Below are 22359 nucleotides of genomic sequence, written 5' to 3' on the forward strand. Positions count from 1 at the left end.
TTGGGGTTTTGACCACGTTTGTTTTTCGATTTAAGCCCACTTTATCGTCGCGACGGAAGCTAAATACCCTTCTACTAGATCTTCTAAGCTTCTAGTTGGCAAGCCGATTTGAGACTGAAGAGCCAATTAGTTTAATTCAAGCGAACATGATAAAATAATTACAAGCACGTCAAAATGACAACAACTCAAGCAACTTTTCTCTTATTTTTCTTTACTTGCCCCAAGGTCAGCAAAGCGATCGCAGGATACTTTAAAGAGATATTTACGACAAGGCACGAGACAAACCTGGAATTATTATCCACCTATTAATAGATATTATCGCAATGAAAACATGTTATTAAAACTAGGATAAGAATATCCATACTTGGCCGCTCCGATAATACGTGGTTGTTATTATTGGACTGCGTTCCATATCACCGTTAGGAAAATTCAAATCAGCATTACAAGGACCCTATATTTGTGTCAAGAATGACTAAAAATAATTTTAGAATGAAAAAAACATAACTATAACGAAATCTTACTAGATACATATTCTCACATGAAACATTACCATTTCCGATTCCTTTATTTTGCAATGAATAGCAGGAGATAATAAGACAAAGTGACCTATATTTCACCCAGTACTGTGGGTCGAAAATTCATCATTCAATTTAAGGGCGGCATTACCGCTACCACCACAAAATACATCCCTAATTTATGAGCCGGAATCGGTTGACCTCTGATACACGTCGATTAATTTCAAGTTCATAAAGTTTGAGGTCAGAAATAGTACGAAAGAAATGAAATAAAAAATCCTACCACAGATAAATTAAAATTACGTCGTGATAATAGTTATCGCTGCAAGTGGGATGTATCACGACGTTTCAAGTGTTGGGAAATCAATATAAGTGGCAGAAGATATTGACCCCGGCAGCTGCATGATGGATCTTCTAGCGCAAACGATCACTACTCCGGCTCAAGAGTTAGTATACGTTAGCGTAAGCATTATATACCATAATTTCATCGATCGGATAAGCACAAAGCCCTCATTATGAACGTAATTAAAACCATGTAGGCTCGTTATCGAATTAAATAGTCCAGTAATGCCAGTAATTGGTCGCCAATATACGCTAAAAAATTAAATAATCGTAAATAAAAAACAAAAACGAACCCAAAATAATGAATTTTACATGCATTTTACCAGAGACCTCACTGAATTTCAAATAAGGCTGGCTTCTTTGGACGCCTTAAAACATGCAAACATACACCAAAGGAATCGCAGCTCATTCTACGAACATTAAAACAGACAAAAATTCAAAAATACCACCGTGGCATTTGAATTGAACAGCGATAAATAACAACATTGAACGAGTCATAAATATTAAAAATGACTTGTTCATGAATGTAGCTTGGTATAAGAGAGAAAAATATGAGACGGTCTGGGAGGAGTGAAAACCAGGAGTATCTTCGATCAGTCGTTTTTCCTACGTATCGAAAGTCGGGCGATACATATTTCATTGAAAGGCGCGCGGGAGATGGGGGAAATATGTGGCCTACAAGGACCTCGTCGGGGACAATGGCATGCGGAAATACGTAATAGTTATTTCGTAATCGAGGGGACAATAAAGTGCGTTTCCATGGCGACTCTCTATCTAAACATAGTGACTGTTAAGGTCGACCGCTATTGTCGGCTCGTGCATCGTCTATACGAGACTGCGCACTGTGGTGCAGGATGCTAAAAAAAAGCTGAAGAAGAAGACTATCCTCGGATAAAGACTATCGTAGTAGGATTGGCGGAACGGAGTAAGAATGACAAAGAATCTGAGCTTTTACCGGTGAATAGCATGGATGAAATCTTCTCGGGTTTCCAACCGGGTCAGGGTCTGCATTGTGTAGGCCGACGTTTCGTTGGGAGACTTTCCCAACATCCTCAGGGCTGATGATGCCGATGTCGCTGTGTTTTGATATATATACCCTCCTCCTTCACCTAGGTGGTCTTGCCAATAAATAGGACGAGAAAGGAGGAAAAATCCCGGACCAATCAGTGACCACCTAGGTGAAGGAGGAGGGTATGTAAATCAAAACACAGCGACATCGGCATCATCAGCCCTGAGGATGTTGGGAAAGTCTCCCAACGAAACGTCGGCCTACACAATGCAGACCCTGACCCGGTTGGAAACCCGAGAGGCTTTCATCCGAGTTAGAATGACAATGCCTTCGGATGAAACATATGGAGTAAGTAATGAATTTTGTGAAACAGAAGATTGATGTAAGATTTAAAAGTAGGGTCGCGACGATTCCAAATGTCGATTCTCGACTCAACCGATTCTTGGGCACGGAATCGATAATCGATCGCCTAGAGTCGATTCTAGGAAGATAAATATTTTGAAAATAGACTTTTAGTTTGGGGCATAAGAGCCGCCACACACCTGAGCCATTGAGCACTGTATATCATTAAGTTAACCGATTATGTATGAAACAAAAGCGTTTATTATTTTACTTAAGCTGATGATACATATGTATTACTATAAAACTAATTCGCTATTTTTAATAAATATCCTTTTTCAGCCACTTAACTGTCTTTGTTATTTTATTCCATTCAATTTTAATGACAGCAATGTCACTGACGAGTCAATATCCCTCCTGTTAATATGAACAGAAATCGATAGAATCTGAATCGAGGGTTGGGAATCGATTTGAAAGAATCGGAGTTGAAATGAGTATCGAAAAAAATAGAATCGACTCAGGCCTATTACGTGATAGTGGAATAGAGTGGTGAGCTCCGTCAAACCAATCTTCCGATTAGTAACCGCTAATGATGGTGAGATGGATGTAATAGAGTGAATATTAATGGAGTGAAGTGGAGAATAGGGTACGGTACAATTGTGGTGAGGAGTTGCGTTCCAATTAAATGGAGGAGATGTTGAAAGACGCGTTCGTGCAAATGGCTTTACCAACGACAAAGCGGGTGAAAGGGCAAATCCTTTCATGCATCAAGGTGGCGAAGTGGAGACGCTTTATGGTGTGGAGACGGACACGCCCCCTTTTCTCGAAGTGGATGAAGTCGATGAGTGAGAAAGTCGTTCTCCCGATATCTCTCACCCTGGAATCGAACTCTCTCTGCGGAATGTATGCTATAATCCAGTCATTTAAGCTTTTTCCGGATTCTTTGAAACTAAAGCAATTGTCTTGAAATTTTGTATCATCATCATAAGTTACCATGAGTCAACTATCCTAAGATTGGTTTGACGCAGCTCGCCATTCCTATCTCCTATCCGCTAGCCAATTCATAGTGGCGTGTTCCTTCTCTATATCATCCTTTATAACCTGTCCTATGTAATTCATTCGGGGCCGTCCCATGACCTTCTTACCTTCCACTTGTCCTACTACGATTGTTTTCATAAGGCCATCAGGTCTCATAATGTGGCCACCCAAGTTATCCCGTCTTCTTCTTGAGGTTGTATATAGTTACAGAATGTGTTAACAAACATTATTCTCATAAAGTCAACTTTTTGCGGAGTGATGTCGTGGAATAACATCATCGAAGATATTGCATTGCCCACACGCAGTACGCTGTTAATAAAATTTGTGAGTTATGCGATATCTTCGTTTATCAATATTATTGAAATAGAGCCTATTGACGCTTCCACCCGGGGGTGGTTGTCACTTCCTCTCGGGTGGTAAATACTACTGATAGGGGAATTTTCATAGTATATAATCCATCATCTTCATCACCCGTCCATAATCCTACGATATGTTTGACGCAACTCCTCAGTCAACTCTCTTTTCGGGAAATATTTTCACACCAACGATTGTCATCTCCATCATATCTTTCTTTACATGTTCCATATACTTTATTCGATGTCTTCCGTTAACTTTCTTGTCTTTACTAGTACCCCGACGATTGCCATCATCAGGCCGAGTATATTAATGGTCTCCTTTCTGCATTTTGTTGCATAGAAATTTGTTTCTCCGTTTGTACGATAGAGGTCCTCATACTCGGGTGTCTTGCTCTTTTCTTACGTAGAGTAGTCACATTTCTCCATCTGGAACCTCGCCGTGGGTGCAAAGAGACGCAGAGGCTGTCAGGAATGCAAGGCGTTGGTCGAGCCGCTAGCGGAAGACGTCGCGTTTTTCCGCCAACGAGGGCAAACAATACGCGCGGCAAATCTCAAGTACGAAACAAGTGAGTAGCGGGAATGCGCATTTGTCACTCGTGCCTTGGCAACCGTTCCGCTGCGTCGCGTACTTGGCCACTCTCCGCTTGATTAGATGGCGGAGCTGCGGTCGCCATCCTCACCTAGCCTCCCTTTCGTCTAAACCACTTACACAAGGCAGATAGCGCATTTTGATTCGAATAGATCTCGAGTAACGGATCATCGCGCGTAGGCCTTACGACCATTCTCCGACTGCATGTGAAAGAAGCGATTTTCTCGGTCCGTTTCAATTGAAATAGCGAAAGCGACCCACGCGCTCGAAAACAAGGGCCAGGATGCTGAGAGTGGTTAGGAAATAACGAACCTCATTCCCTCTCAGGTTCCCTATTGTAAATATTTGCGTATTAAAAATATTTTACTGTTGACATGAGCAGCCTATACCCGAAATATACCACAGCACAATAGCGATATCGTGTGCAGCAGAATCATTCGTTTTTAGTAAAAACTTAACTTTCTCGAAAGAACTCGAATTCTTTTTTACTCTTCAAACTATTACGCAAAATACGAATTTAAAAAGCGTGACCAAAAACATAAAATTTATTACAATCGGTTTCGATGTACATACTATATCATCTCCTATGATGAAGTACATCGTGCTTTTCGTGAAGTACATTCGTCTTCTTCGTAATAAATTTGTATTTATGGAAAATTACCAATTTTTTTATTGTTTAACAAGGTGAAGTCATTGCGTATTTCTAAGACAAGGAACTAGCCGAACAAGCACACGAATGTAAAGTAACCAGCTGAATGTGTGCGGTTCTCATGCTTGTAGCTTCTTTCTATCTCATTTTTGAACATTTTTCCGTCTAATGTAGTCGGCAATGTTTGCACGGACCGAACGGGCTTCAGCCGGCTTCAACTGCACCAATGTGCAGTGCATTGCCGCCATTTCATTGTTTTGAGTTCAGTGTACCGATGGGCAACATATACTCCCTTTAATCTGTTACATGGACGCAAAGTTACATTCCGGGCTTCAGCCTTCTTCAACATCACCAATGTGCATTGTGCAGTGCATCGCCGCCATTTCTTTGTTTTGAGTTCAGCGTACCGATGGGAAAAATATACTCGCTCTAATCTATTACAGTGACGCTAAGTTACATTCCGGGCTTCAGCCTTCTTCAACTGCACCAATGTGTAGCGCATCGCCGCCATTTCTTTGTTTTGAGTTCAGTGTACCGATTTGCAAAATATACTCGCTCTAATCTAAGACATTGACGCAATGCTACATTCTAGGCTTCAGCCGGCTTCAACTGCACCAATTTGCAGTGCATAGCTGCAATTTCTTTGTTTTGAGTTCAGTGTACCGATAGGCAAAATATAATCACTCCAAACTATGACATTGACGCAAAGTCTCATTTCAAGCTTCAGCCGGCTTCAACTGCACCAATGTGCAGTGCATCGCCGCCATTTCTTTGTTTTGAGTTCCGTGTACCGATGGGCAAAATATACTCGCTCTAATCTATTACATTGACGCAATGTTACATTACGCTGATTGCGGTCGAATAAACATCGAGATCGCAACCGCTGTCAATTATGGCGACCACACGTCCTCGACATTTTCACTGCGATGCGATAGCGGCAGCTCAATCCTCCCTTCAAATCAACAACGGCTCCGAGTCCGTGTTTTCACGCTGATTCGAGGACGAGTATTGCAAATTCCCGATCGTGAGGGCATAAAATACTCTATCGGACAGAATAAGACATTTCCATTCGTCTCCCTTATCGAATCGATCAATATAACTCGACGAGTCTCACTGATTAAGGTTTAATTGCTCGCCGACGACAGGCCTAGCTTAATTGATGGGCGACCACTCTCGCATTGGAAGTATGTCGAAGGGCAGCACCACTATTGATCGCTTGGTCTCATGTCAACTTCATTCAAGGCTCTAGCCAGCTGCCATTCCAACGATCCATTCTGAATAAAAAAAAAGAACTCGCGCGGCCGCAGGACACCCCGATATGATACGATGAATGACAGACGTTAACCTCAAAAGAGCGAAAAGTGACGCCACTTGAAATGCGAACGAGCAATTAGAATTCAAAGTCTCTTAAAAGGCTTGCTTACTTTCTTAGGTTTCCAATACAATTCAGCCAGTACCTAAATGAATCTCAAAGATTACTTGCTGCTACAAGCAGTGCTCAAAAAGCATAAATCATTAGGGCCGATTTAATAATGTCTGGTTAGCCTTAAGCGGAACATGATCGAGTCGTAAATTTAACTTGAAAATATTTTAAATATATAATAAAACAAAGCGCTTCTGAATAACGCTTCATTAAGCCAGAAACCCAAGACGGAAGCACTCATAAAATACGATTTTCATATTCTGCAAAATTTTAACTTGACATTATAAAACCGTCTCTTCATAAATGATAATGGCGGACTCTTGACAGATTGATAATATTCTGAAGCATATGAATTCCTCGGAGGAAGTCGTTTTTTTTCTTTATAAATTTTAATAAAAGTTTCACTTAGTGATTTTAATTTGAAGAGAAAGCGTCATGCGTCATATTTTTTCACAAGAAGAGATTGATAATTACACCTCAAATTATGAGTCATGCCCGAAGTTGGGGAGCTTTTTTGGCGCAGTGAGAAGAGTGCTCAGGCGGGCCCAAGATCAATCCCGGGTGAAGTCTTTGGAAACCTCTCCCAACAATCTCTTTGCAGCACGAGAGGGCCCACGGGGAATGTGTGACCCGCCAATCCTGAACGCACGATATTAACAAATACCTGTTGCTTCGTCCGGAGTGACCTCTACATATTCAAACCAGCCATTGTGGTTAAAAACTGAAGAAAAAGTTGTGGAAGACCTTATTATTCCCTTAGGCATCAAAATAAAATGACTACCTTAACAGCAAAGGATTGGTTAGGTCTACATTCATTTGATTTAAATTCTTCAATCTGAGTACCCCACCTCTACCATAGAGAAACAGTGACGAGCATTCTTGTGAGTGAATCCTTGCACACCCGTACTTTAAATCTCTTAATACACGAGCGTTGAAGTCTCCATCGATGATCTCATGAAGTCGGTCTCGATGAAATATTCCTCGTATCAAGTCAGAGTAAATATAAACAAAAGGCAAACTGTAAATATACGGAGGAATTCAATTTAAATTCATCAAATTATTGTTTCAGAAATCGGTATACATTCATACGCTCAAAAAAATCAAAAGAAGTGGTAGTCGAGGCGGCTGTGCATAAACCAAAAGACAAGGCTATCATTGAAACCCCCAACTCAGTGGCGCCGACTCCATGGGGCCTGAGGGGGCCCGAGCCCCCTCAAAAAATCGTTATGGGTGAGAGGAAAAAATGTGTCAGGCTTGTCGAGTTTCCCCGGAGTGTCCAGATATTGATATTCGAGTTATCAGAGCTCTAATGTTTATCATATGGCTTTTCTAAAATGCTTAAAAAAACTTAAAACTCACTAATTATGAAATTTCCCGGGGCAAGATCCCCGGTTTAGGCCCCCCAATATTTTTTGTAAATCGGCATTCCTGCCCCAACTCCAGTATTAATAGGGGATAAAAAAAAAAGGATCTGCTCTGCGGAAATTGCAGAAAACCAATTAAAATGCTCCGAAGCAGCAAAAATCAAGGTCCAACTAGTCGGATTGGTATGCAGTCCCCCCTGAGTGAACCTATGCGTTCGTTGGAGTCTCCAAGCAGAGCGGGCCCGGGAGGGAGTCCACCCCGGCGGCCGAGACTTGTGCAAGCGGTTCACCCACGCCACCGCGACACCACGGCAAAGCGAGAAAAGATAGATGGTGCCACACCCATGGCACCCTTCTTGCACCCGCCCACCGCATTGATTGCCCCGGCCGCACTGCAATCGGGCAGACAATGGAAAGGTGGTCGGGCAGACGAATAGAGACGCCCTCTCGCGGGACAAATAGACATTCAAAGCAGTGAGCAGCCACGACGATTGAGGAAATGCTCAACTGTGAATTCGGACCGTGTGAACGTTGTCACTCGCCCATCGCCATTTACTGGATTCGCAACGACAGTTTTTGACTTTCAAACTAATTCTCCAAATAAATATGAAGAAGACTGGTGGAATGCTATATGTTTTTTGACAAGCATAACAGAAATCAAATAATTCTGTCCATTAAAAAAAAACTAACTGGTACCTACCTCATGAATTTAGAAAAAATCCCAAAATACGGTTAAATAAATTATGAGATAATAAGCAATCATCAACCGTTTATATAAAATAAAAATCAATATTTGTTTCTATTTTATTTCTGAGTTATCCTGTTTACCCCTCATACCCCTTCGTACCGGCGGGAAATTTATTAGCACTTAAATGTGCACTCTTCTCTTGTAAATTTCATTTTTGATAATTTTTTAAATAATTTTAAATGGAATTTCTCAAATAATTACACAGGTCTGACGTTAGTAATCCCGTTTAACGTGACGCGAATGCGCGAAAGAAGCAACTTCGAAAACACGACTTTATTCATACAAAATATGTATGCAGATATTCTAAAAGTGTGGGGCTTATGCAAAACTATATTATTCATCATTTATGTCCGTTATATATGAAGAGAACATAAATAGTAATAGGTGAATAAATAAAGTAAAATAATTAAAGTAAATTGGCAAAAGAAAAGGATTCTAAAGTAAAAACGAGAATTCTCGTTATCCGTCTTTAACGCGTGGCTGAGGGAAAATGAAGATTCTCTTGAACCGTGAGCAACGTGCCTCTCTAGCAACTTCTCCGTTCACTTCGGAAGATGGAAATAAGGCACTTATCCATTGGGGTGGTCTAGAATATTGAAGAGTGAACATGCAGTCAACGGGAGCTACTGGATTCTCCCTGATAATAACCCCTTGGTATCTAGTCCCTTCAAAAGGGTTCACCCAAAAACCCCGAAGGATAAGAAGGAGAATGATAATGCCCTGGGGCTCACTTCTTCCCATTTGCATCCTAGATGCAGGGGCGACCAATTCCCTCCTCATAGGCAAATGCATCGTGAACCCACATTACTTGTGAGCGTTTATCTCGCTATCGGCCAGGATCAAATATTGACGTCGATTCAGTGTCTGGTAAGTGGATGGGACCCTTCCCAATTGAATTCAAACTTATTCGATCATCCAGCAAACATCAAACAATTTAGAGCAATCATCTTTTTGAGTGCCATTCAGAATTCATTTCAAGAAGACGCTTCAGATATTATCTTCGCCCGAGAAGAATAATTATTCCAGTGCGCCATAGAAATTTTCAACGCACCGAACGCGCACATGGGAGCGGAAATTTTTAAAATAATTTTTCAAAGTATTTTTGTGACCAAGCTCTTTGCAACTTTTCTCGAACTGCTCCCATCTGACTTTAAAGGCATGAACATGTATTTTTGAATTTTCCACTTTTTGTGCAATTTGAGCCCAAGAGTGGGGAATAAGTGACCAACATTCTTTATTCAACACAAATTAAATAAAACTCTTACTCTTAGCACTAAGAGGTAGATAGAATGCAAAAGTGGCATATCAAACCAAAGGGGTACACTCACCTGGCGCCGACAATCAGCTGCCTCCGGTTGAGATCGAAGAGAAGTTCCTTGTACGACGTCACCTTCGGGTCGAAATACACTTGCGCGCCATCGAGGACATCTGGCGGGAAGAAAAGGAAGGAAACAATGCTCAATTAAATCTTGACACAAGCGAGAGAGATAGGAAGCTATGACTAGAAACGTAATGGATTTAAAAAATATATTAAAAAACCCTTTACCACGTTCCCCTTTTCACTTTGTATCACCGTCACGCTCGACGGCCAAAGGGTGACAGTCATCTTCGATGAGTAATTAATCTCTATCTTATTTCGCGTCGGGTAGAAGTCATCCCGTTTCCGAATCGGACCTGTGGGAGGCGTCTTTCATTTGTTTTGCGATGGTGCGAATCAGTGACCGTCGCGCAACGATAACAAAAAGAGAAATGCCATTAAGACGTCAGGGAGTCTCCCACAACGGCAGGAATGATTGATGGTAGCCGGGGTAGAAAGGAAAACAGTCAAACAAAAGCATGCAAGCGGCTTGTTTAAATGAATTAAAGTTGCCTCGGTGCTTTCGAAGACGCGTGTCACACGGCACGGCTAGAATAATAGGGATTATTATTCATCTATTTGTAGTCACCTGTAGGTGCAGAAGTAAAAGCAAGCACAAAAAGGTGCCGAGGCAATAAAGTCACAGTATATTTACAGTAAGGATATATTGGTGAAAATCAACCTCATTTTCTTAGGTTTAAATTCCATAAAAATTAGATAAATTTCTTAGTATGGAAAAAAGAAATCACTTAAACAAAGGAAGGTAAAACTACTCGTACCGAGACATGTTGAACAATAGAAAGAAGTACATGGTGAAACAAAACCCAGTACTGTTCCACAAACTTTTTATTATTAGCTGTCAACTAGTTTCGACGTCTATACCGTCATTATCAATACTAAAAGCTTCTGTTAGTCTCGATAATGACGGTATAGACGTCGAAATTAGTTGAAAGCTAATAATAAAAAGTTTGTGGAACAGTGCTGGGTTGGGTTTCACCATTAACATTTCATCGTTCCACCAAGTAACGACCAAATCAGTTGTTTTTAATAGAAGGGAGCCACCATTTTTGAGCATTTTAATATTAAAATGAAATAAAAGTCTATATATGGTTGTTTGGAGCATTTTCAACTCCGTTATTATATTATTTTTGGGAAAACCTTTAATTTCCACGTCAAAATTACCACCAAGCATTAACGGTACTGAGCGACCACGAAGTATCCCACCAAATTCTTGGCGCCACTTTTTCTTTCGGGCAAAATTTGCCAGTGCCTATTTTTTGTTATTTAAGATCGTGCACTTGAAAATCAAAATAATATGCAGAGATCACCTTCTTTGATTTTTGAACTCTTCGCTGGAAGTAATAAGATTTTCATTTCCCTGCCAAAAAAAAGTAAACTAAAATACGTACATAAGAAACCAGTGAAACTGGGCACTTTAGTAGGTAAAATCTTGTGCAAGGGTTGCCATTGCTATTATTTCCCTTTCATCCCAACACTGCGCGAAAACCTCGTTCCCCTTCAAGTAGGCTCCTGAGTGAGTCTTAAGGCCACCGCCAGGAGACCTTAAACTTTAAAGAAGCTGACATGTTTATCCTCCGTATTTTTCAGTTTTCTGCCTCAAAATCCGGTTTTCGTAGGTAATCGATACTTTGAACTTTACCTTCATTTACATACTCATATTGACCTCAACACCCGTTTGCCATGCTCATGTCAAATTCAAAATGACCCTGAAAAATGTTCGTGTCCAAGAGCTCGTCCTTTATTTTATTTTTCAACTGCGCAACGCTGAACCCATCCCTTTTACATGAAGGGATAATAGGGTGGTGGCCTATTATTTTTTTAGTGCCTAAATCGAAAGATTATTACTCCTGGAGTACGTATTTCACGCATTTAGATTTTTAAATGACGATATCTATTTTCCGCGATTAAATGAAAAGTGAACATTTTCAAGCGCACGAAAACGCGACGGCTAAGTATGAATGCTGGGAAAACTCCGTGTGGCGTCGTTCTGGTTCCCGCTGCCGCAAGTGAGGTGACCTTGGAGCGAGGCTTTAAGCGCTGATACGACACAGGATGCTAGCAGGTAGCAGAGTACCCTGCTAGCTGGTAGCGCTTGGCTTGAATAAGGATTATTAATACTTCATCAAACGAAGAAAACTTTCCGACCTTTGCCAGTTTTAATAAGTAATTGTTAAGACATGGTTCCCTGAGCTATGTGCGTCATGCATACATTGGTAATCTCAGATGATGCATAACTCCTATCTACTCGTATAGAAACTAGGTCCCTGTGACGTCACGTGGAGTGGCATCGCATGGGCGCCAATCCTGCCTTTTTCAAATTAGGATAAAATTGACCCTTGCAATTCGTCGAAACCGGTACTTCTAAAACCAAATAATTTTTATATTATGAATAGACTAATGGTGGGTAACGAATCGCAATCAATACCTTTCGTTTTCTTTGATGAAGGAAACTACTCTATTATTCACTTGGAACAGACCCCTACATCTGTACGCAAATATAAACATATATATATATATATATATATCGTAGATTGCGTTAAAATTCGTTCGCCTCTCTTACAGCAAAGTTATTTTGCAAACTTTGTTGGTACATGGTACATGGGTGTACCCATCGAGGGGCAGAGGGGGCAGCTGCCCCCCCAGAAGCAAAAATCGGAAAAGTCTTTAAGCAAAATCAGTACTGAATTGAAATGAAAGTACATATTAAACTAATTTTCTTTAAACCCACGAAAAATGATATGTATCAGTTTAAGACATGTAGCTGAAATAAAACTATTGTTTCAAGGAAATAATCTCATAAACTAATAAAAATTTGTTATAATTTTCTTAAAATGCTGGTTTCATTCGCCTTTTCCATGCTTAAATGTCACAACTTGGCTTGCCTCCCCCCTAAGTTATGATCCTGGGTACGCCCTTGACGTGGTACACAGTAAGGTACTTCAATTAGAATTAAATGCAATCCACATGGTTAATTGATTTCGCGTGGGGCGAGCAGGGGTCGGCGGCGTCGGCGAGCTAAGCGAGGAAGGAGACGTGGCTGCAGGAAAGCCGCGACCTAGGACACGCCGCGGCCGAAAGACGAAACACACCTCAGCCACTCACACAGACAGAGAGGTCTCCGTCCGTGACCAGCCATGCGAGGAAACGGAGAGAGAGTAATCATTTGGCGAATTAAACGGTGAGTCACTCTCATTCACGAACTCGGGAAACACTTTCTGCGACGCACGGTGATTCAAGGGGCGGCGATCAGTTCACTAACCCTCTTAGTGCCGTGGGGCGACGTGTAGGATTTGGCATCTAAACCGAAAATCCTCACGAACCGATATATCTATAATAGTTTTTTCGCACTTCTTAACTTCCTTTGTCGGTTTCTTCGATGAAATATTGAAATTGATTTATTACCCACTTCCCATTGTTGGATCGGCATGAAATTCCGCACACTTATTTGCTTCCTATGACTGTTGCATATTCAATAACCAGTCATTTTAATTTTTTCCACTGAGTTTCAATAAACTTCATTTCCAGATGAAACATAGTTTTAAAATTTCCCAATAAATGGCGATGATTAAAAATTTCTTGGAAGAAATTTATTTAACAGATATGGTTTAATCAATTCAAGATTCACCATTATGAGGTAGAATATAATAATAAAATATACTTTAAAAAAACACGGTTTTTTCTAATAAAGTGTAAAATTCCCCAAAAATTAAAGAAAAAGCTTTTCATCACTCTGAGAATAAAGCGCATCATTGCTTGAGAAGGAGATACCAGTAAGGGGTTGCAAAACGTCGTTTATAAGCCATGTAAATCGTGAAGTTATACCTTAAAATGTTATTTATGTGACGAGAGTATTTGAAGGGCAGATAGTTTTGTCACTAAGTAATCATGTTTTCATCCTCTGTCTACTTTATCAAAGTATCTTTTCCGCTTGCCTTATCTGACCTCCCTTCCTTCGTATTCCCATCGATGTGAAGATGTTTTTTTTCGGTGACATCTTTCCTTCTCACGTCCCACAATCTCTTGATGGAAGAAAAGTTAGTAACTTTCATTTTTTTCCTAAATAAGAAAAGGAATGAAAAAAGAAGAAACGCATCGCGTGGAACTGCGCGTAGTTTACTCACGCGATGACGCTCGGGTTGTTACAGTTCGTCCTCAAGTTAGTTACATATTTGGTCCGTGCCTCTGTCTGCATTGGGGGGACGAGTAGGCGACTGTCATTTTTTTCCCTTTCTTATACACACTGCGAGGGGGTTAAAGCACGCGATGATGATAGTGATGGATCTCTCCCTCGAACGATGGAAACAAAAGCAAATCAAGGAGCGGTGGTCGTCCTTCTTGACGTATCAGATGACCTTCCAACTCCACGCTTTGCCCATCCCACTGTCCTCTTAGTGTGTCTATATCCTCTCCATCCCGTAATCAATCTCCTCTCCTTATCCGCGTCTTGTACATGTATAATGCTCCTTCATGCTCCGCTGCGACAATTTATCCGAGATAAGGAACCTCCCTTAAAGAAGAGAATGTCGGTGGGATACCACAAGGATTGATGCTTCGGAATTTACACCAGATATCGACGACTCGTCTTCTTAGGTTTCCCCGCATTCCAATGTGTCACGCACCGCGTTTCAATCACGATATGTTTCGCCTTTTAAGCCGCTTTTATTTCTTAATGCTCAACGATTCGTATAGAGCAAAATGACCAAAAAAGCTAGCCATCAGGGCCAAAAATTAAATGAATTATTTAAATACTTTTCCCATCGCAATCAAAGGGCAACGATCCGAATATTGGTTTTATGTAGCTCTCCACCCCGTTCTCCCACCAGGTAACCTTTTCATATTAGCGCATTTCGCCTCTTTTACATCTTTAACAATCTTCTCTATGTAAATCATTCTGGGTCTTCCTTTGTCACTTTTCCCATCCATTTTCCCATGGTGAAACACAAAGCAAACGGTGTAGTACAAAGCAATTTTGTATTCTTTCAACTCCTACGATAAAGGATTTCCATCATGTCACACCCGCAAAAATAACTTGGTCATTTTACTTCAAGAGGATAAATACAGATTCACAAAAGTCATTAGCAGCCCGTTCCTTAAGAGGACACGTCACTCTCATTCGACATATCGTATTTTATGACTTATTTCTTTTTTTAAACTTAAGTCTATCATTTGGAAAGTTTGAAGGAAAGTTAGCCCTGGTTAAAATTTGCCTGCCAAAAAATACATAAAAACGCTGCCAAAGAGAATATTCTGAAACAAAATTCTTCAAGTCCTCCGATAAAATGATCAAATTATACGGATAATCTCTTTGGGTGACTACAAATGGTAATCACTGTTTCTATGATTGTAATACTAAAGTGTTTCCCATTATAATAAATTTGTACTGCTTTCCACTGGTTCGGCAACCATGATTTCTCCGCGGGAATATTTCCCTGCGTCGGTCGTTCCATCATTATCCGTTGCTTCTTTAGATGACATTGAGCCTCATGGTGGACAGTTTTTTTTTTTTTTACTTATTACAAAAGATCTTGGGGGTTTGTTGACTTTGGAGTCGTGTGTTTTGAACTGCGTGAGTAATCATCTGTGGCAGTTTACATTTCTAAGATTGATGCGTTCATCGGATAAGAACGGAGATATGAAAAGGAATGAAGCATCTTTCAAAACTTAGGAAATGGTGTTAAAGAAGAAACATCTTAAACTGGGCAGCGTTGTACGGCTTTTTCTAAAAACATCGTATTATTTATACAGGTACTCTCTATAAGACAGTAGAAAAAATTGCTATTGCCAAAGCGCGATTTGGGACCGCTTCATAACTTTCGTAAATCAACGGTAAATCAACCAAACTACAAAAAAATACTTGAAAACGGGATTATATACTGAAATATAGGTCGGTAGAAAAAATAGAGCGTGAAAATAAGACTATGTGATTTCATTATAATTTAACAACCAAATTACAGTTATTTTATGAAAAATGTCTCTGAAATTGATGTTATTCGTGTGTTCTGCATCATGAAATATGAAGCGATTCGCAGCGTCTTAAGACCTGTTTAAACGATATATAACACGTGCGAGTTAATGTCTGATTGCATGAACGACTTTTGTTGACTGGAACGGAACATGTACATGAATCAAATTAGAACATGTACCATTTTCTGTTCATGCATTTTCTCAAGTTGTGTGGTTACACGGTACATTTTGGCGTTCATTCTCGCGTCCATTCATTTAGACATTAATTTACGCATGCTAATGTACCATGTAAACAGGCCTTTATACACGTAAATAGAAAAAAAGTCCCATAGATTGGGCGAGTATTTTTGTTTTTTCAAATTCTATCACGATCGATGGTATTAAAAATGTTTGAAGGAGTCCATTCACGTTTTACAATGATCAACAGCGATAAGCAATAGGATATATATTAATCAGCACAAATCAACGACGCGTAACCTTGCTGACTCCTAGTAAACATTATTTGCGTTGAGCTGCACGGAAAATTAATATATTTCAACCCCCAGAGCGTGCTTGGGGTATTCTAATGGACATGCACGTCATTATCTCCTCATTATGAAGGTCCAAACAACAACTTTCTCACAGTCTCCGTAATGAATGCGAAGCTAATTAAAATGTTGCTCAGGCCATGCACGTGATAAAAGTATTGCGGTGTGCCGGTTGCTCTTTTTGGCTCAATTCCAGCGCCTGGAAGAATCATTTTAATGCCTCCGCAAGAAAACACTCCCTCAGTCATGGAGGGCACTCACTTGAGTGTTGATTAATTTTTAACCGCGAGGTATTCCACGAGAGAGTGTGTTAACTCCTTGTTATGAGCACAGGTAGACAATTAAGACGATCCTCTCAAAGCTGGCTAATCAAAGCGAAAGGTAGGCCGGGTAGAGAAAACAAGGAGCGCATCTTCTTTAAAAAAAAAACATCTTGCCAAGGGTTATTGCAGGTTAAGGTCAGACATTAATCAGGCAGCAAAAAGTGAATACCCAGGAAGTAAGTCTCCTCGTCAGGCGAAACACTTATTCAAACCCTGCGTAACGAAGACTCGCACCTTTACAACCTGAGAACGCAAAGACAGCAATATCCCATAAATAGACACTATGTACCTTTCGGCGCAAAGTGAACTTATAAAGGCTTGGAGAAGATAATGCGATGCTGAAGTGCTAAAATTTATACTAAATGGCTCAAGCGAAAGTCGCGAATCAAGAAAGAGTTAAAAGTTTTCCGGCTTAAAGCAAACTTTTAAGGCTTTGAGATGATACTGCAATGTTGATTACTACCTTAAATACTCGCCAAATTTATGCCTCCACGAAACAAGAAAGAGATTGAAGCACCCTAAATTCTACCCTATCTTTGATAGAGTGTCTGAAAATCAACAAATATCAAGAACTATAAAATTTCTTTAGGGAGATCAAACGAGGAAAATGAAAAGGGAGTATTCTCCTTAATTATTATCTCTGATCAAGAAAATGTATTTGTTACGCCTTTGCTTCATACGCGACGCCTCAGAATAACATATAAAAATAAAGAAAGAGCCTCAATATATAAAATAGAAATAGGTAAGTGGCGAGGTACCATTAGTTGGGAAAATTTTTGACACATAAGGCCAAATTTTAAAAATCAACTTGGCATCGGATCAAAGCTTAGGATACCCGTGATATACCTACCCTACCATTTACATTCGAGCGATTATTTGTAGCAGCGAAATAATGAACCCACATTCCAAATAAGCGTTATACGCGGTTGGGAAGGCATAAAAAATGAAGATCCCTTCGAAGAGACGAAGGCCACGGGCGCAAAACCCGAACATTATTGGAATTCCTCGCTGTCATTTAGGTGCATACCGGAGCACCTGGGCGATATTATCATAGATGGGTTAGCCCTCTTATACCCTCGAGAGACGGATGCGGCCAATCGGATATTCGATTTATAGATATTTCAATATATCTAGAAAGAGGATTGGTCGTGGGTCCTTAGACACAATATGCTCGATGAAGAAAGATAAGAAAAATTCATTCCTCCACCTGTAATGTAATACAGAAACTTTTTTACTGCACAACTGTGCAGCATTAGGTACATTCAGTGAATTATATCGGTGTAGAATCTACCAGTTCTTACTTAGGCGTTCAAAATACAGCAATGGATTTTTAATGAGAAATGAGAGGAAGATCTGAAGAAACGCAATCGAATTAACAACAACAAAAAACGAGGAGAATACAAGGATATTAAACAATTTGTTTACAACGTTTAAACACGTTGCGTACCGGGGCATTTTAATGGAGGGAAACGACGTACCTGGGTAGAAGTGTTGAGATTGAAAATATGTATCAATTTGGGTGAACTGAGTTTGGTTTAAACTTAGATAAAAAGGTAGTGTTTAAAATACAACTTTATCTCATCAAACAGTAGGATTGGTCAATTTATAATACGTAACGAGCAACAACTGAAAACGTACAACCAAATACATGTAGTATGATTTAAAATTGTTCAAGTTGACGCGTCTAAATGGCAAAAATATTGTTGGAACGTAGGTTTCCGCGGCGATGGTCTGATTTCTGCATTTCCCCAGGGTTTTATTCCGCGTCAGCTTGTTTATAGACAACAGTTTCGCTGGCTATCCTGTCAGCGTCATCAGGTCGAAACTGTTGTCTATAAAGAAGCTGACGCGGAAGAAAACCCTGAAGAAATGCAGAGACAAAAATTTTCTTCAACCGTCCTTAACGTTCGGGAAAAAATGGCGAGAATTTTCGCCATCCGTATGCAACTTATTAAAAATGTGTAAAAGTAACAGTGGAAAAATAATTAGATTTAAAAATTTATTTACATACAATACACATCAATGAAATCGTCATAAAACTTCTTTGTCATGGTGAGATAATAGCCAGTCACTGACCGACAACGGACGCGTCTGTTTGGACCGTTGGCGGGCAACCGCCCAGGGGGAGGTGGGGAAATTGATGGGAGGAAGGATGACCCCAAGAGGAAGGGTACGTAGGAGAAGGCAGAAAGTTCCTTCTAACTGGTTCTGCAAGATGCCCGTATTGGAAGGTAGAACCCCCTTAAGGACGGGTACAGGACTAGAAGGAGGGGAGTTGGAGGACTCGCGTTCGGTGCTAGTAGATGGTGGTGCTCGCCAGAACCTCGTTTTACACCACTATAAGCAATTCAAGCTACGGTTAACAAAGTAGCGTCAACGAATATTGAAATATTCGAACACGCCGCACAAGACCACAACATCGATATAAACAACTCGAAAATACACGCCATTGAAAAACATTTCAAAACGAGAATCTTCCGTGAGACCTTGGAAATTAATGAGCACAGAAACAACTTAAGTAGAGACAACGGACAAGCGAAACTCGCCTTCCAGTAATTTCTAGAAATAAAAACGTTCTGAAAATTCTCTGTCACCACCCATAACCCATAAATTGATGCTCAATAATGGCGACACGATCGTTTGCCCTGATGAGAGGAAATAGCAACCAGCATAGGAGAGGAAACGTTGGCCTTTTTGAAGTCTTGACGCGGGTTAATCCATTAGTCCATTAATATTGACAAACATGGACCGCGAAATTTTTAGTGATTTGACGAATATTAAAATATTTTTAATGTGTCAATTTTATAGGTAAGTGCGTGCAGATAATAGTTGATGGGGTACACAATATTGTTGTAGCAAAGCGCTACAAGTGAATCACTAAATCTATATCGAAATTATGAAAATTGCACATGTACGCCTTGACTCCTAAGGTACTCAATAGTAGACATAATATTATCGATTCGGGCGTGATATCATGGTAATTCTACGTATTGAAATAGAAGGTAGTCGCTCTTTTACACAATCGTTTAACAGTATTAGAGCTTTCTTTATGTCCAATTCATTACTCCAGTGCTGGGCGTTTTCCCAACATTTTAGAAATTTTCAGTAATTTTTCTACTGTGCATACCATATCTAATACGCTAACATCTAGTGTATTTTTTATGCACTAAATCGTTTAAAGAACAATCCTAGGTATATATCCTACCGTAATATTACGGCGGCAATATAAAATGCGATCAAATTCAAGCAGAGTAACATAACGTTTCCCTCAGTTCTACGAAGTTTCGCCGTAACGTAATATTACGTCATTATCACGCAAAGTTTTAATGCGTTCGACGCGCTTCGACCCACAGAGCCAGGTCTTGTACTAGGTGATAGCTCTGTGCATTGGCGGATTTAGGGGGCGGGGGACACGTGGGACGTTATTAAAAATAGGCGTTATTTTGAACGCATATGTGAATAAATTTTACATTTTAATATAAAATTTATATATATATATTTGCATATTAAAAATTTAGTATTAAAGTAAAGAGTATATTTCGTAGAGTAATTGTTGTATGTAGTTTTTAATCCCATTTATGGGAAGACCGTTCGCCCCACCTCCCCCACCCTCCCCCCCCCCCCGAAAAAATCCTAGATCCGCCCTTGACTCGGTGAGATATCATCTGGTACGAGACCGGCTCGCGACGGATCGAACAATGGAAAAATACAGTTCTCTTAATTTTTCAAACTCGATCTCCACCGAGTGTAATAAAAAATTAGTGAACAGATCGATTATATTTGAGTGGGAGAGAAGCCAAAGGGTACAAGTGATTTCTTTTTTCTAAACAGGGTTTGGTACATAAATTAGGTAAAAAAAAAACAAACAAGTTCAATTAGATATTTAGTAGTGCATTTCTACTTGATGCACAGAACAGACACTCACTCGTATCCGTTGCCAACCAAGTTTTTGTATATTTCTTCTAACAATTAACTGTTCCTAACCCTGTTTAGAAAAAAATCACTTGTACCCCTTGGCTTCTCAACCCCTCATACGCTAACTAGCCGGCCATTCGGCGTTGCTCGGGAAAGATAGGTACCCAGGGAAGAGGGAAACTTGGAATTCATGGTCACATAGCAGGATTTTTAGGCACGCTGTACAGCAAACAATGGAATAAAAACTATTTCCGTACAATGGGTACGGGATCAGCTTATACCCCGTTTCATAACATTGATCACTATGTGTATGCGTACGTGTATTGACCAAAAACGTCTTATGAACTTATACCCCAGATTGTGAACTTATACCTACATAAAAAAGGTTTGCACCGAGAGAATTAATAAATACTAGAAATATTATTTGAGTTAGGTTTTCCCTTTGAGAAAGTAAAGAGGTGTGCCCACCCGGCAGGATATCCGACCACAGAAGTTGTATGACGTGACGTAACAAATGGTAATTAGTAAACGACGCAAAGGACGCATTGGATGCAACTAGAAGTAGTACCACGGGTTTTTGGAGCATTAAATGCACCTACATGATGACTTTGGTCGCAATCCCTACATCCATATGCAAACGCGTAGCGGACCGACAAACATACATCCACTTTTATATGCATAGAAGATTAGAGGCAATTTCGGCCACTCTGCCTGTGATGTGCTCTACCTCCCTCTCCCCGTTCCTATCTCTTACCCCTCCCACACGTTTCATCTCCCCTATTCCGCACATCTAGAGGACGTAAGCTATGCCGAAGAACCCTCAAATTCGTGAACCGCTCTTACGTACAGTTTTGATCTTTGAAAAATCATTTGTTTGTTTCTTTCCTCACGGTACTCCGTCACGTAAGGAAAACGAGAGGGCTCAGCACCGCATTTCTTTTTTTATTTAATTGTTTTTTTATTAAATCGAAACTAGAAGCTAGAACGTGGTGGAAAGGTTCCATATTAGCTATGAAAACTCTTCGTGACTTCCACAGTTTGGCCCTAGCAGATAGTGGTGCTCGCTAGAACCCAGCTTTACTCCACTACGGGTACTTTAAACCACGGTTTACAAAGTAGCGTCGAAGAATATTAAAATAGTTTTTTATATCATCATTCGGTAATTATGAATTGTTTTCTTTATACTTTTGCGCCGAGCTTCATATCTGGCATTATTATTGTAGCATCAATCATTTACTTGCTTCTTTGTACGTTATTTTTTGCAAAGAGCATTTCATCAAATTTGTTTTCTTAAGCTTTGAATTGTTTTCTCCCATTTATGACTATATACTGCATCTGATGGAAGCCCCACTTCAAGTTTTCCATTAGGGGCATCCAATCAGCTTCATATTGCTACATTTTTATGATTTATGTATGAGCAAATGGAAGCAATCAAAAATATCATTTGCCGTAGTGAAATACACATTACCATCGGGATAATATGAGTTTTCAGTCAACTTAGGATCTCCAACCATCGTATAGAGCGGGTAAATACTGTAGGCAGGGCATATTCGGAGTTTTCCATGAACACAGAGGAGGAGCGATGGACTACCGCAAGTGTGGGTCTTCTCCAGCGAGAGGGGGCGAATATACCGTTTCGCGTAGGCTATGTTTCACCCGATAATCACACTGCCTCGAGGGAATCGCCCGACCCCGGGTGATGGAACAATGCCGATTGTCAACTATTTATTATCCTCGGGGCGGTATACGCGATTGAGAGGTAGACCTAATGATTAAATCCAATGGAAACGGAAAGATGGAGGAAGCGGTCAGTCACGCAGAGATTTTCCAATCAATTGGAGGGAATCGACGACAACCATGCAAAGGAATAGTTTGACTGT

The 22359-nt window shown here is 40.2% G+C and overlaps 1 protein-coding gene across 1 annotated transcript in view; it reads right to left on the reverse strand.

Annotated features, from left to right (window-relative positions):
• The window catches only part of LOC124163432 (semaphorin-5B), a 318709-nt gene that overhangs the window by 50971 nt on the left and 245379 nt on the right, over positions 1–22359 (reverse strand). The window contains exon 3 of the mRNA XM_046540342.1: positions 9701–9800. Coding sequence (XP_046396298.1) covers positions 9701–9800 — 100 coding nt within the window. The remainder of the gene's footprint in view (positions 1–9700; positions 9801–22359) is intronic.

Source organism: Ischnura elegans, chromosome 8, assembly GCF_921293095.1.
Source record: "Ischnura elegans chromosome 8, ioIscEleg1.1, whole genome shotgun sequence".
Taxonomy (NCBI): Eukaryota; Metazoa; Arthropoda; class Insecta; order Odonata; family Coenagrionidae; genus Ischnura; species Ischnura elegans.